At 32.2% G+C, this 16,518-nt stretch overlaps 1 protein-coding gene across 2 annotated transcripts in view; it reads left to right on the top strand.

The window, feature by feature from the left end:
• Lmbrd1 (LMBR1 domain containing 1) overlaps nucleotides 1-16,518 on the top strand; it is a 104,336-nt gene that overhangs the window by 74,756 nt on the left and 13,062 nt on the right. For both annotated transcript variants that reach the window (XM_046442984.2, XM_046442983.2), the window contains exon 14: nucleotides 403-481. In XM_046442984.2, coding sequence (XP_046298940.1) covers nucleotides 403-481 — 79 coding nt within the window. The remainder of the gene's footprint in view (nucleotides 1-402; nucleotides 482-16,518) is intronic.

The following is a 16,518-nucleotide window of genomic DNA, read 5'->3' as shown; positions in this document are numbered from 1 at the left end:
CATGCTTAGTAAGCATTTATCTAGGAAAGAAGGAAGGAAAGTTATGTTTTGTGAGGACAAAAGACATTCTTTGCCTGCTTCACAAGTCTAAAATTAAGTACTCTATTTCTTGTTAGATGCCCTATTTAAATTAGAAGTTTATTAATGACTTTATATTTGTTCTGGGAAGCAGCTCTGTTGTTTAATACAGGACCTAAAAAAATTACTGCAAAAAGATCAAATATTAAATTTACCATGATTCTCTTTCTTCTAATTGAAATTTGCATTAAATTTGCCATTTAGAATATCAAATAGATGTAATTAATGGAAAAGAGTATGAAGTTCAAACTATGATTACTTTTTAAAATCCAGGTATAGTTAATAATATAATATTTTCACTTTAACTATATATTCATCTTTCAGAGCAATGTAACTTCTAATGATACTAAAGGCAATACAACCATTTCTGTGCCAAAGAGATGTGATGCAGATGCCCCTGAAGGTAAAGCAGATTTTTTTGAACAATCTTGTACTTTATCATTTTTTTAGAGAAGACATACCTTGTGTTTTGCTGTGTTAAGCATTTGATGCATCTATTTTAATGTGTGGTAACAAAGGAACTTTCAGCTAGTAGAAGATGGTAAGTGTCTTTAACAGAATTTCTTGGTGATGGAAGGATTTCCATTAAGGAATCAACCATTATCAATTCGTTACTTAGGAAGTAACAAAAGGTAGTTATTATTTTTTATATTTACTAATATAATAAGCAATTACTAATAAATGATTTTTTTTGTTGTTTTAGAAAATTCCAAGAAAGTTTTTTGGAATCTGTAAATTCTGAGACCAAAAGCACCTATAATTTGGAACAATTTTTAATCCATCCTTATCACTCTAGTTTATAGTAATAGTATTAGTTATAATAGCAGTTAACTTGTAAGCACATACAGTTGTGTTTGAGCACAATATTTCACTGTTTTGACAAAATCTCTGACTTTGCTCTTAACTACTGTATATTTTAGAGAATGATTTTTTTTCTATTTTCCATGAGTTGTAAAAGTGATTTTTTTTCTTTGAATATTATAGTATTCAATTCTGATTAAAGACTACCAGTTGATTTTTTTCAAAATTTATAAAAACTTTTTCTGTTTGTCTTCAAAATGCTTTTATTTACTGGTGTCAAATATGGTATATTTATTACTCCATGTGTCAAATATAGTATATTTCTCATTCATGCATTACCATTATCAAAAACATAACTTCTGAGGTTTTATTTTAGATGGGTAAACTATATAATGTGATAGAGAGTAATAGGAGCAGTTATAGAGAACAGGGATAGCCTAAAGGAAGAAGTGAGTAGCTTTACCTGTTGGAGATTATTGTAGAGTAATAGTTAAGAATAAAGTTTTCAACAGATACTAGAGCTGTATTTCAAGATGAAAGAAGAATTTATCTGGCTTGTGTCAAGGTAAGGCTGTTCTATGCCAAGAAGAAAATTGCATGAACAAAATTAAATTATACAGGTTTATGTTCAAGAGGGACACAAAACATTATTGTTTTTTTTTAATGCATTAGATATACTATCGTATCATTTTTAAGTTATGGGAGTAAGTATGTGATGGAGGAATGAGATTACAGAATTAGAAACCAGATCATAAAAGATCTTAGAAAATGATTGAAGAGCTAATAAAGAGTTTTTTAAGTAAGAAAATAGAAGTTATCATCTGATTTATTTTCAGTAGGTTATTTATAATAGTTATATAAAGAAGGGATTTAAGAAATTGAGACCAGAGCATGGAAATAAGTTAGGGGTAGGGGACCTATCTATAGTAATCCAATAAGATGGTAAAAACTTGAATTAAATATAAGTCATGATGATAGAAAATGATAAAAGAAATTTGTGAAATAAATTTAAAGAATTTCTGATTTCTTAGATCCAAAGTAGTGATGAAGAAAACAGATTCTAGAATGACCCTCCAGTTTCTAATTAGTTTTATAAATTTTGATATTACTACACAAGATAAAAGTTACTAAGATTAGAGAGAGATATAAGACATGTTCAATTGACTTGAAATGTCATGGGGACATTCTGTTGGAGATTTCACAGGCAACCAGATATAAATGTAAGGGATTCAGAGGACAGAGAGTAAGAAGAGAATGGAGACTGAAACTCAGGAAATCATTTTCTAAGGGCAAGCAGATAGAGAAGGTACAGGGAAGACAAAAAAGAAGAAAAAAACTAATGGAGGTAAAACTAATTTCATTGAATAGAAAGAACAGTAGTCACAATTTATATTACTTTGTTGAAATTATTAATAGATACTTAGAGAAGGTATGCATGCCAACTTGAATTATTGTTTTGTTTTTTAAAATTAGGAAAGACTTTAGGGTTGATGATAGATTGGAGGTAGCGGAGCAGAAGAGGTTGAAGAAAAATGTCAGCAAGGCTGATTGATAGACCAATATTATCCAATTCGGGAGAATATGATTAAAAAGGCATAATGTGCTAGAAAGAATGAGGCACACCTCTTTCTCTAGATCACTAAGAAGGAAACAGGATAATAAGTCTTGGATAATAAGTTTTTACACTCTGAGGGTGGCAGGAAGTGGTATTTCTTGATTAGCTATGAAATATAAGTTCATATCATCTACTGAGAATAGACTATTGAAGAAAGTGGCAAACATTTTTGATAGTCTGTGAAGGAAAATGTATGGGTTCTGACTGAAGATAAGGTAATGATAGGTAAATATGTGAAGGGACAGAGATGAAATTATCAATTTCTATTTTTGTTGAACAAATCTGAACAACTGGTATGATTGTTATTCATACCAATTTGGAGAAGGCATGACTTGAGGAATTGAAGTGGGATTGGGGATATAAGTATGGGAAGCAAAGTACACACCGAGGGTTAGAGCATCAGCTGACCAGCCAGAGTCCAGAGGCATAGGAAATAAGGAAAGAGATCAAAACTAGAGAAAGGAGCAAAGTCAAGAGATGAGATAGAAAAATAGAGATTATTTTACCTTGTATGAAGAAATAATAGTTTAAATCTTACTAGTATGAATAAATACTACTTAATGTTTGAATCTACTTTATTAGTGACTTTATTCCTAGATGTTTTATTATAAAATGATATATACATCACAAAGGAGGGTCAATAGTTAAAGTGCTTCTGGTTATCATCTTTAGCTAAATGAACATAGAAGGAAAAATTAGTATTGGTTTAGTTTTGTTTTGTTTTTTTAAACTAAGGGGGTAGTTACCTTGAAGATCTATTTCCCAAATTATTATAGTCGTCTTGAAACCTTAGAAAAACAAATAAAAACATAGGTTTCAAGAATATATTTTACTGATAAAAGGGATTTTAAAATGTCCCTGTGTTGCTGAACTGCATGAATTAGTATATTATAGACCTTTTGTCAAATGAGACACTTGTCTATAACTTTTTTATGAATAACATTCAGTATTTTTGTTCTTTAGTCTGATCTAATTTACTGTGGTTAAAATGACTCTTTGAACTACCATTTTTCTTAAACACTTCAGTTGTCTCATCTTTTGAAATGTTACTTTACAGTACAAAAATTTACCCTTTAGGTTTATGGATTACATTTACTTTTCCTAATCCTTTTTTTTTTTTTTTTCTATATCACATATCTAAACATTTAACTTGCTTGTACATGCTTGAAAGAAGATAGTAGAAATAAGGTAATTGAATTTGGGGTAGCAGGGTAGTTTTTTTTTTTTTTTTCTCCCAAGAGACTGTAGTTTATTTTTTTTTTAATTTTTTTTTATTGGTTGTTCAAAACATTACAAAGCTCTTGACATATCATATTTCATACATTTGATTTAGGTGGGTTTTGAACTCCCAATTTTACCCCCAATACAGATTGCAGAATCACGTCGGTTACACATCTACATTTTTACATAATGCCCTATTAGTAACTGTTGTATTCTGCTACCTTTCCTATCCTCTACTATCTCCCCTCCCCTCCCCTCCCATCTTCTCTCTACCCCATCTACTGTAATTCATTTCTCTCCTTATTTATTTTCCCATTCCCCTCACAACCTCTTATATGTAATTTTGTATAACAATGAGGATCTCCCTCCATTACCATGCAATTTCCCTTTTCTCTCCCTTTCCCTCCCACCTCATGTATCTGTTTAATGTTAATCTTTTCTTCCTGCTGTTCCTCCCTGCTTTGTTCTTAGTTGCTCTCATTATATCATAGAAGACATTTGGTATTTGTTTTTTAGGGATTGGCTAGCTTCACTAAGCATAATCTGCTCTAATGCCATCCATTTCCCTGCAAATTCCATGATTTTGTCATTTTTAGTGCTGTATAATACTCCATTGTGTATAAATGCCACATTTTTTTTATCCATTCATCTATTGAAGGGCATCTGGGTTGGTTCCACAGTCTAGCGATTGTGAATTGTGCTGCAATGAACATCGATGTAGCAGTATCCCTGTAGTACGCTCTTTTAAGGTCTTCAGGGAATAGTCCGAGAAGGGCAATAGCTGGGTCAAATGGTGGTTCCATTCCCAGCTTTCCAAAGAATCTCCATACTGCTTTCCAAATTGGCTGCACCAGTTTGCAGTCCCACCAGCAATGTACAAGTGTACCCTTTTCCCCACATCCTCTCCAGCACTTGTTGTTGTTGACTTCATAATGGCTGCCAATCTTACTGGAGTGAGATGGTATCTTAGGGTGGTTTTGATTTGCATTTCTCTGACTGCTAGTGATGGTGAGCATTTTTTCATGTACTTGTTGATTGATTGTATGTCTTCCTCTGAGAAGTGTCTGTTCAGGTCCTTGGCCCATTTGTTGATTGGGTTATTTGTTTTCTTATTGTTTAATTTTTTGAGTTCTTTGTATACTCTGGATATTAGGGCTCTATCTGAAGTGTGAGGAATAAAAATTTGTTCCCATGATGTAGGCTCCCTATTTACCTCTCTTATTGTTTCTCTTGCTGAGAAAAAACTTTTCAATTTAAGTAAGTCCCATTTGTTGATTCTTGTTATTAACTTTTGTGCTATGGGTGTCCTATTAAGGAATTTGGAGCCCGACCTCACAATATGTAGATCGGAGCCAACTTTTTCTTCTATCAGACGTAGAGTCTCAGATTTGATATCTAGCTCCTTGATCCACTTTGAGTTAACTTTTGTGCATGGCGAGAGGAGGGGATTCAGTTTCATTTTGTTGCATATGGATTTCCAGTTTTCCCAACACCATTTGTTGAAGATGCTATCCTTCCTCCATTGCATGCTTTTAGCCCCTTTATCAAATATAAGATAGCTGTAGCTTTGTGGATTAGTCTCTGTGTCCTCTATTCTGTACCATTGGTCCACCCGCCTGTTTTGGTACCAGTACCATGCTGTTTTTGTTACTATTGCTCTGTAATATAGTTTTAAATCCGGTATCGCTATACCACCTGATTCACACTTCCTGCTTAGAATTGCTTTTGCTATTCTTGGTCTTTTATTTTTCCATATGAATTTCATGATTGCTTTCTCTATTTCTACAAGAAATGCCATTGGTATTTTGATTGGCATTGCATTAAACCTATAGAGAACTTTTGGTAATATCGCCATTTTGATGATGTTAGTTCTGCCTATCCATGAACAGGGTATATTTTTCCATCTTCTAAGATCTTCTTCTACTTCTCTTTTTAGGGTTTTGTAGTTTTCATTGTATAAGTCCTTCACCTCTTTTGTTAGGTTGATTCCCAAGTATTTTATTTTTTTTGAGGATATTGTGAATGGAGTGTTTTGAGACTATAGTTTAAATATTGATAGGGTAAGATGAAAAGGACATGATATTAGATATATAAGAATAGTCTGGAAGTGGCATATATGGTGAGAGACTGGTACAGTTGTATCCATTTAAATGGAAACTAAGAAATTTAACAGGTAGGGAAAAATTTCAGTACTGTTATTTATGATATTTTGGTGAGAACATTTGAATAGAGTAGATGATATGATAGTATATATAATGCATAAGATATTTAATGTGATCTTTTGCAAGTAGTAGAATTTTTGTTGTTTTTGTTCTGTGGTGCTGGGGATCAAAACCAGGACCTTGTACATGCTAGGCAAGTGCTCTACCACTGAGCTGCCACCCCACCCCTTGCCCCAGCAAGTAACAATCTTAGAGAATGATTTTTAGATTTGGAAATGAAATAACAGCATGATAATATAGGTTATTTCCAAGATTGCTAGTTTCCCTGAAAAAATTTTTGGCAACAAATTCTAAAAATATGCACATTTATTTCTTCTTAATATCAACCACATTTTAGAGACTTTTTACAGTAATATTTTATTCATGTGTGAGTTGGTCTGACATTTATTAAACATATAGAAAATACTACTAAAATTTTGAGCATTATGTTTAGAATGACAAAGTCAAAGTCATTTATCAAAGAATAGTTTACACTGTGTTTAAAATAATCTATTAAATAGAGTGATTTAGCAGTAATCTTATAGACTGTTTTACTGTGTTTATGAAGTTCTCTTAAGGCGACAGGAATACTTAATTTATCCTGACAGGTATTCTGCATAGTTTTTATGTTCAAAGTGAGCCAGTTGAGCAGATTCGAAGATAAGTTTTAAATTTCTTATGCAAGGGGACTTTTAGGTTTATATTTTTATATTCTTTGATTGCTACTTAATTTAATAAGGATTAATAATAATAATAAGGATTAATAATAATAATAACAATAATTGATTTATATGTAGATCTGAGGAAAATACTTTAAAGCCAACAGTTATTAAAGGAACATATATATTCATAATTATGAATATTTGAGTGAATATAGGAAAATGAAAGATTAGGGTGCACTAAAGGACAAATACAATAGGCAGTATAAGTACTGGATGAGATTTTGGAGAAAGGGAAAATGTCAGAGGAAACACATATAGAATTCTTCCCTTCAAAAAGCATATAGGCTAATAGAACTGAATCCAAAAATAAATAATTGTAATAATTGTAATGGGAGGAAAATAAATGGCAAACTATAATGAAAGTATGTAAAGGTGGAAGGAATAAGGATTTATTCTGCCCAGGGGGCAGTATAACATTTTAGTTGGACTCAAAAGAATAGTTAAATCTGAATGAACAAACAAAACAACCTGAAGATATTCCAAGAAAAAGAAAAAAATGTCCATTAACAAGGCATAATGACATAAATATATTTGGCATGTTAATGTAACAATAAATTGTGGCAGGAGCATAGATTAATTTGAAGAATATGGAGAGTGATCAAACAATACGTTCCCAAATGACCAGTTTTAAAAATCCATGAACCCAAAGTCTCATTTCTGTTGTTTCATTGAATTATTTTATCTTTTCTTAAAGTAAATTTGTGTTGTCTTATTTGGACATTAAAGTTACTAGAATGCTCTCTGTGGATTAAACTTCATGTTTGTGGATTTATTCTGATTATTTGTTAAAATAATACATATAAAGAGAGGAGCCTTAAAAATTATCAAATAATCCATAGGGTTACGTTTTAGCTTGAAGATATGATGTTACTAGGACAAATTGAGTGAAGTTAGTTGCTAAAATAGGAGCTGATATGTTAAACCAAACTATATGAATTACAAAGAAGAAACTGAGCAGACAAAAGTATAATCTAAAGCAAACTTAATTGCATATCAGAATGTTAAAAGAAAAATTTTTATTGATAACTTACAAATTAGATGAACACTGTTTTGTAGTAAACAAGTCCATCAAGAGATGATTCAAAATATAATCTCTATAAATAACACTTGTTTATCAAACCATTTTGCTTTGGCTAACAAATATTCATTACCTATCCTTCTGAAATGGTTTTCCTAAGACATTGCATAGGTTAGGTTAGAAAATATCCCCACCCCCAGATGTCTGCATGGGAGACAGAAATGGTAATAAAAGCCATAAAGAGCTGCGTGGGTTAGAAACTATTTCCTATATATCTTTCTATCATTTCTGGTGAACTAAAAAATCCTAGAAAGATTATCTAAATAATTTAATTTTGCAGATGAAGAAACTAGAGCTCCAAGAGTTAAGAGTTAAAAGTTGCACCAAATAGTATCAGACTGAGACTTTAATGCCAAGTGTTTTTTTCCAAGTCTTATTCCAAGTCTCTTTTTCCTACATGTAACATATTTTGTGTTTCGTTTGAGAAAAATAAAATGTAAAACTATTGCATCATTTGCCCTTTAAGTTTAAAAATAAGTTGTTGTTGCTTTTTAAATAAAATGGAAGTGGTTATTTGAAGCCACAAGAGAATGAAAGGCACAGACAATATACAGAAAGCCAGAAATCAAAAGGCTAAATCTAGGTGTTGGAAAAGACATACAATTTTGGAAAATAAGAGATGAACCAGAAACTACAGCATATTAATACCCAAGAAAATGCCATGTCTCGTGGTCAATAGTGTTGATGCTTTAGAAAGAGATTTAGTTAATGGCAAATCTTTAAACCATTGAGAATGGTTTGAATGGGCTGAAGTAATAGAGAATTATTCTGCAACTCAAAAATAATTAACATTAAAAAAGTAAAGTGAGTACATTTTTCAATGAGAAAATTCCTTAATGTGTTTTCAATTTGAGATTGAAATAGTATTGATTAAATAGTATTGATTAAATAGTATTTTAAAATCCCACATATTGGGTGTTATATGAACTAAAAGCATGTAAATATTATAAATAGTACATACAACTGATTTTTTAATATAGTTTTTTAAAATTTATTTTTTAGTTGTAGATGGACACAATATCTTTATTTATTTTTATGTGGTGCTAAGGATCGAACCCAGTGCCTCACATGTGTGAGGCAAGCACTCTACCGCTGAGCCATAGCCTCAGCTCCAGCCCCAACAACTGATTTTTAATACAGAATCATACCAAAGCATTCAAGAGGTTACTATTTGGGTAATACCTCTTGATTTTTTTCCCCAAATGAATGCTTTTATGTATTCTGTATGTCTGTTTTCCTACTTCATGCATTGAAAGAGAACATCATTTAGTTTTGAGCATTTTTTTGTTTGAATTATTCATTAAACATTCAAGTAGACATATTGAGTTGGCAGTTGAATTGGATCTAGAATTTTGGAGGAAAAAGTTTATGCTGGGCTAGTCAGGAATGGATGGGAAGAGACTGTGAAGGATCACTAAGAGAATGAGTATAAATGGAGACTTGCAAGGTTCTGGCTTTGTGATTACTGACACAGATTATAGAATAGTTAACCAAAGAAAAGATTTTGAGTAAGGCCAACTCAAAATATTGGCCAATAACAAAAAACTGTTTTAAAATGAATGAATGTACCAATGAAATCCTGACTTATAAATGGCCCAAACAAAACATTTACAGATAGATGTAATACTAGTTATTGAAAATAAATTCAATGTAGGGAACTATGGATTAAAATCACAAAGAGATCTGTCCATAGATTATTTATTTGTATGAAGAGGGAAAATAGTAGCTATATATTAGAGAAATTGGACAATATCTGCATCAGGTGATCAAAATTAGCATCACTAAGGAATAAATTTGCTTTTTGTGTTTCATTAAATGACACCCTGAGAAGAATGGATAATATGAATTAAATCAAAACGAAAGAGCAGACAAACCCAAATTGAGGAACATGCCATAAAGTAATTGTCCTGTGTGCTTTAATAATGTCAATGTCATAAAAGACAAAGAGGCTGAGGAAATGCTACAGATGAAAGAATATTAAGGAGACATGATAAAATATAATACATAAATCTGGATTGGATTTTATACTTGAGGATAAAAGTACTATAAAGAATATTAGCAGGGGTATATATACCTGTAATCCCAGCAACTTTGTAGGCTGAGATGGGAGGACTGTAGTTTGAGGCCAACCTCAGCAAATTAGAGAGACCCTGTTTCAAAATAAAATATAAAAAATGGGCTAGGGATTTAGCTCAGTGGTAAAGAGCCTGTAAGTTCAATACCCAATACCAAAACAAAGAGAGAAAAAATTAAAAATAAAAATAGAAATTAAAAGGATATATGATGGTGTTGGAAAATGAATGGCAGGATAAATAAAAATATAATACAATATTAAATGTCCTGAACTTAATACCTGTACTGTAGTTACATGTCAGAAAGTATCCTTCTGATTAAAAAATGCGGAAACATTAAGAGGTCAAGGACCATGAAAAATGTGCATATGTTAGAGAATGATTCTAGGAGGAAAAAAACCTACAATGAGAATCACTGTAAACCATCTGAATAGCTGCTCTTTAAAAAAAAATTACAATAATCAAGTATAGACCAAAATGTGAAACTGTTGAAGAAAACATTTATGAATACCATTTTAGAGATATTATACAATGTCATTTGCATAATTATATATTATGTGTATTACAAATATTTACATTATATGCATTATTTTTCTTATTTCTGTAAATTTAAGTTTGTATCTCCAGCGATTTAACATGATGTATTTTGTCCCACAAAATGACAGGATTTATTTTGATTGTAAAAGTTAGTATAATGCTATTTGCTGATTCCCTAAGCAATTTAGATGAAAAGTAAAACTTATGAAAGTAAGCTAATCTTTCATGTTTACTTTTAATTTTGAATTTGCTACAAAATAATTCATTCCTTATATCTTTCTATCATTTCTGGTATATATTTTTAGTATCAAATAAATTTTGACTTAATTATAGACATAACCAATCATGTAAAGTGAGTCATTGACTAAGTTTACATGATATATTTCTTTTGAGACTGAATGGAAAAGGGCAATTTAAATCCACAAGAAACATATTTAAAACTCTTCAGAAATTAAAATCTTCTCTAAAGGCACATAGTACTTTAAAACCTATTGAAGATTTTTTTTCATTTAGTTTTAAATAATTTACCAATTAAAATGGAAAGTTGGTGTTCTATATTTGATGATGTAACCCAGCTTCCTTAAACAACTTAGGATTTTTCTATGAATTTCCTTTCTATTTTTTTAATAATAGAACTATTTTTTTAAATTTACATATGACAGCAGAATGCATTACAATTGTTATTATACATATAGAGCAAAATTTTTCATATCTCTAGTTGTATACAAAGTATATTCACACCAATTCATGTCTTTATACATGTACTTTGGATAATAATGTTCATCACATTCCACCATCATTTATAACCCCATGGCCCCCCTTCCCCTCCAACAACTTTGCCCTATCTAGAGTTCGTCTATTCATCCCATGCTCCCTCTCCCTATCCCATTATGAATCAACCTCCTTATATCAAAGAAAACATTGGACATTTGGTTTTTTGGGATTGGCTAACTTCACTTAGGATTATCTTCTCTAACTCCATCCATTTACCTGCAGATGACATGATTTTATTCTCTTTTATTGCTGAGTAATATTCCATTGTGTATATATGCTACGTTTTTTTAATTCATTCATCTGTTAAAGGGCATCTAGGTTGGCTCCACAGTTTAGCTATTGTGAATTGTGCTATTATAAACATTGATGTGCCTGTATCTCTGTAGTATGCTGTTTTTAAGTCCTTTGGGTATAGACCTAGGAGTAGGATAGCTGGGTCAAATGGTGGTTCCATTCCTACTTTTCCAAGAAATCTCCATACTGCATTCCATATTGTCTGTACCAATTTTCGGTCCCACCAGCAGTGTATGAGTGTACCTTTTTTCCCCACATCCTCACCAACACTTATTGTTGCTTGTATGCATCATAGCTGCCATTCTCACTGGAGTGAGATAAGATCTTACAGTGATTTTGATTTGCATTTCTCTAATTGCTTATATTAGACAAAGGTGCCAAAAACATGTATTGGAGAAAAGATAGCCTCTTCAACAAATGATGCTGGGAAAACTGGAAATCCATATGCAACAAAATGAAATTAAACCCCTATCTCTCACCATGCACAAAACCGAACTCAAAATGGATCAGGACTTAGGAATAAAACCAAAGACCCTGTGTCTAATAGAAGAAAAAGTAGGCCCTAATCTCTATCATGTGGGATTAGGCCCCAACTTCCTTAGTAAGACTCCTGTGGCACAAGAATTAAAATTAAGAATCAATAAATGAGATGGAATCAAACTAAAAATTTTCTTCTCGGCAAAAGAAACAATCTGTGAGGTGAATAGAGAGCTTACATTCTGGGAGCAAATTTTCACCCCTCACATATCAGATAGAGCACTAATCTCTAGGGTATATAAAGAACTCAAAAAGCTAAACACCAAAAAAAAAAACAAATAAACCAATCAATAAATGGTCCAAGGACCTGAAGAGACACTTCTCAGAATATGATATACAGTCAATCAACAAATACATGAAATAATAGAGCTATTTTTAACATTTTCTTATGTGAAGATTTTGCTTTGAAAGCTATGAACATAAGCAAGCAGATTTTCTAATCAGAATAGTTTCATAAATTGTATCAGGAAGTTAGCCTTCTTACTGGTTATTTTCCAAATATACTTGGTCAGCTCCAGCATATTGTCCATCACAGAGTATCATATTTAATTTCAACAATTTTAATAAAATCTAAGCCATTCCCAAGTGCCAATCAATAAATTTTGAAAGCTTTAATCCTCTGAAATGTGTGTAGCTGGTGACACCAACATAGTGTCACTACACTAAGCCATGCTGAATGTAGGCGTATTTCCCTGTCCTTATGTTCAGTAATATTTTTTTTTTAAATTGGTTTAGTTACTTGCTCTAGGAAATACTCCTGACTGAAACCACTAAAATAGCTCATTTAGCAAGATTAATTGCTTAGTAAGGCTTACTTCAAGATTTTCGCTTTCACTCTACCTACTAATCTAAAACTATTTCATCATAAACTTTGTCTAGTTCTAGCTAGTTCCCCACCCTGCAAGATGTTAAGTGGTCTAGCCAGCCCCATCCCCTAAAACCTTATAAATATTCTTCTCAGTATTTCTTCTTCATGTTCTCTCCCATTGCAGTTCCTCTAATAAATTTAGCTTTGCTAGGTCAATGATGTTTATTAGTGATGTTTGGAGAATTGACAGTTGACATATAGAGGTTATTCATGCTTAGTAATTCAAAGGGGTGAAATCAAGAATTCAGAATATTAAATTTGTGCTCTTATTTTCTAACTGTCTTCTAATTCATCTGTAGGGACAAGCATGTCCTGTCAACCCCTGAAACATAAAGTCCAATACTGAGCTCCTTTCCTTTCTTTTCCACTTTCTTACCACCTTCCCTGGTCATGGGGTAGTGAGGAGTGATCCTATTCCTTTTCTGTCTCCTAAACTATTTATTCGGATGGAAGTCTTGAAGTTATATATGTATATTCTCTCTTCCAATAGCTAACCAGTTTCCAAGCCCTATCAAGGTTAGAAAAGAAATAGCAAAATCAAAAGATACAACTGTGTATTTACCCACTAATGATACTACTTTAAATAACAATAAATAAAATGTATTGGTACAACTTTATGTGTTTTAATAGAAAAGTAAACATCAATGGTTGGTGGAAGAATATATATTATCTCATTTTTTGATGTTTTGTGCATAAACGAAGACTAAAAATCTCGTTTTGCCTAAGGCAGGCAAGAAGTAGATATTTACTCTGTTCTTTAAAATAAATACTTTTTATTCTCTAATTGAAAAAAAAAGCACAATTAAACATCTTTAAAGGCAAAATCAGTGAGAGACAATATAGTGATATGCATTTGCCAAGTAAATATTGATTTTAGGAAGATGTTTGTTCTTTCCAGTTTGTTAAAAATGGGAGTGTGGAAGATAGTTACTTTTTGAAGATTAGTTCATTCTTTATACCATCTTTTCTCAGAACATGGAATATTTTTTTCTCCTTGAACTTTTATGGTCCTTTGAAATTTTATTTTGAAGTTTGTATCTAAGCCATACTGTTTACATTTACATTGTCACTTATAATGGATTCAGGTGATTTTTTTTTTTTAACCTCCCTCCCCAAACTTTGGCCTGGAAGAAAAGAAAAATATGTTTTATGCATTTTACTTGTGTTTAAAACCAATGTTACTAAAAGAGTTACTATAGTAGATGATGCCTGGCATTTGATATTTATAGTTACAGATAAAATGTTCATTTTAACAAAGACTAGTTTTAACAGGCTGAGAATGAAGCTGGTTGAGAGATTTCTCTAGAAACTAAGCCTTAAGTGATTCAGTAGAAAAATGATGCTAGTGCTTTGGGATGATGGTGTTTGGGATGTGGTGCTCTGCCTAGTGGTGGTTCATAAATACAATTTGAAATGAAAGCAATGGAAGACTGTTACTATCTTTATTTAAAAGGCAGGTTTGAATGTGAACTATCGACTTAACACTTCCTAGTCCATATTAAGTGAAGCTTTCTGAAATTTTATAATTAACAAGATGACCTTCTTTAGGAGAATAAAAGTCACTAAGTCCCTCAGAATCAAGAACATGGGATAGTGACCTTTCAAAAAGCTATATTTGGCTGTGTGTGGTGGCTCATTCCTATAATCTGAGTAGCTCAGGAGGCTGAGATAGGAGGATCAGCCTCAGCAACATAGGGAGGCCATAAGGAACTTGGCAAAACCCTATTTCTAAATAAAAATATAAAAATGGGCTGGGGATGTAGCTCAGTGCTTACACGCCCCTAGGTTCAATCCTTGTTACAAAACAAAACAAAACAAAAAATCTATATTTGTCCTTTTGTTTTATAGTCAACAAATTTGGGGATGCAAGTCAAAAAGTTGGGATGATCTATAACATGAAGACAAGTTAACTCTAGTAATAGAGATAATTTTAATAACCTTATCTAGAAAACAATTCTGTATGAGGGATAAAACATATTAATTGCTATATTGTAATTCAAGCATCTTTGGAAGTTACTGACATTATCTTCAATACCATTGAGGGTCACAGTCCAGTTAGTTTCTAAATTATAACAAATTTATATATGTTTTAATTTCAAGTGCCTTACATGATCTTTTAGTTCTGTTTATTCTAGCATTCCTGTGCTTTTCATTTAACATATGATTGTTGATGACTGCTATGTGCCAGGTACAATTTTAAGTGACAGAGATACAAAGTAGTGAATGAAACAATCAAGGATTCTTGTCCCCACCAATCTTATTTAGAAGGAGACAGACAAATAAGTATATCAGGTGATATGTACTATGGAGAAAAATAAAGGGCCAAAGGAAGGGTAGGTAGTGCTCAGAAGGAGGAATGGTTCACATTTTTCAATATAGTAGGAAGGAAATTGTTTCTGAGAAGATGGCATTTGAGCAAAAATATTTTAAGGAAGTAAGGAGCAAACTAAGATATCTGGGAAAGAGCATTCCAGTAGAGATAATAGTAAGTTTGGTGTGGGATTAAGCTGAGAAGGTAGGAATAGCAAGCAGATAATCTTAAGGACTTCGACTTTTATTTTCAGAGGAAAGTATTTGGAAGATTGTGAGCATAACAGGGATATGATGTACATATGTTCCTAAGAGATCGCTCAGACTGTGTTTCATATAGTCCAAAGCTTGGCAAACTTTTTCTGTAATGATCCACATAGTAATATTTTAGGTTTTGTGGAACATAGTTTACTACAACCATTTGTCTCTGCCTTTGCACGTGAATGCTGCCATAAACAATATATAATGGATGGCTGTGGCTGTGTTCCAATAAAACATAAAATAAGTGGCAGCCCTGATTTTTCCTGTGTGCCATATTTTGCCAACCTGTGATACAGACCATAATGAACCAAGGACAAAAGCAGGTTGACAGGAAGTTTTTGCAGTAATCCAAAGCAGAGCTTATGGTAGTGGCCATAACAACAAATGGTCAGAATCTGGAAATATTTTAAAGATAGAGCCAATAGGATTTGCAGGTGAGTGTATGAGTAGATTTGAGAAAGTGGTTAGAGGCGATGCCTATGGTTTTGAGTTCTAATTAGAAAATACTTGCCTAATGTTTCACCTTCTATAAGGTTTGATTATATCTAGGATAATTATCTTTAAAACATGTTTGCACCTATTAAGGGTATGCATTTCTTTCTTTTCTTTTTTTCCTTTGAGCCTATGTGACTTTGTTTAGTTCTTGGTATTTCTTCATAAATAAAGAAGAAAAAGGATAACTAAATAACTTCTCAGAGCTACCTGGTCATTGCTAACTCATTAGATTTTCCTGATGGCTGAAAGCATGTATGTAGTTGGAATGTGTTATATAGGTTAATGTGTATAGGTCAAGGAAGAAAGCAAAAGAAAGATATTAGCCAGTTATCCTGCTATGAGTAGTTCCAAATGAGACTGAGCCATTATGTGAAATTAATACCCCAAGCTTTGCCTTATTTTGGTACTATATCCAGAAGAATGTTTAAAGTGAATAGTTCTTAGAGAAGACAATACAAACTATTAGATAAAGACTTTGGATTATACTGAGAAATTCCACTACCCGCATTCTTATACTACCATCATTCTTCAAAGTACATTTAATCTTTATTCACTCCTACTCACACCTAGTTATTTTACTAAAGGATACAGAGTCAGTCATAATGACCTTCTCATCTTATCTTCATTACATCTCACTTAAATTACGTTTTCAGT

The sequence above is a fragment of the Marmota monax genome, unplaced genomic scaffold (assembly GCF_021218885.2).
Source record: "Marmota monax isolate L192 unplaced genomic scaffold, Marmota_monax_Labrador192_F-V1.1 WCK01_AAM20220418_F8-fsc00091, whole genome shotgun sequence".
Taxonomy (NCBI): Eukaryota; Metazoa; Chordata; class Mammalia; order Rodentia; family Sciuridae; genus Marmota; species Marmota monax.
This window is presented reverse-complemented; position numbering and strand designations above follow the sequence as displayed.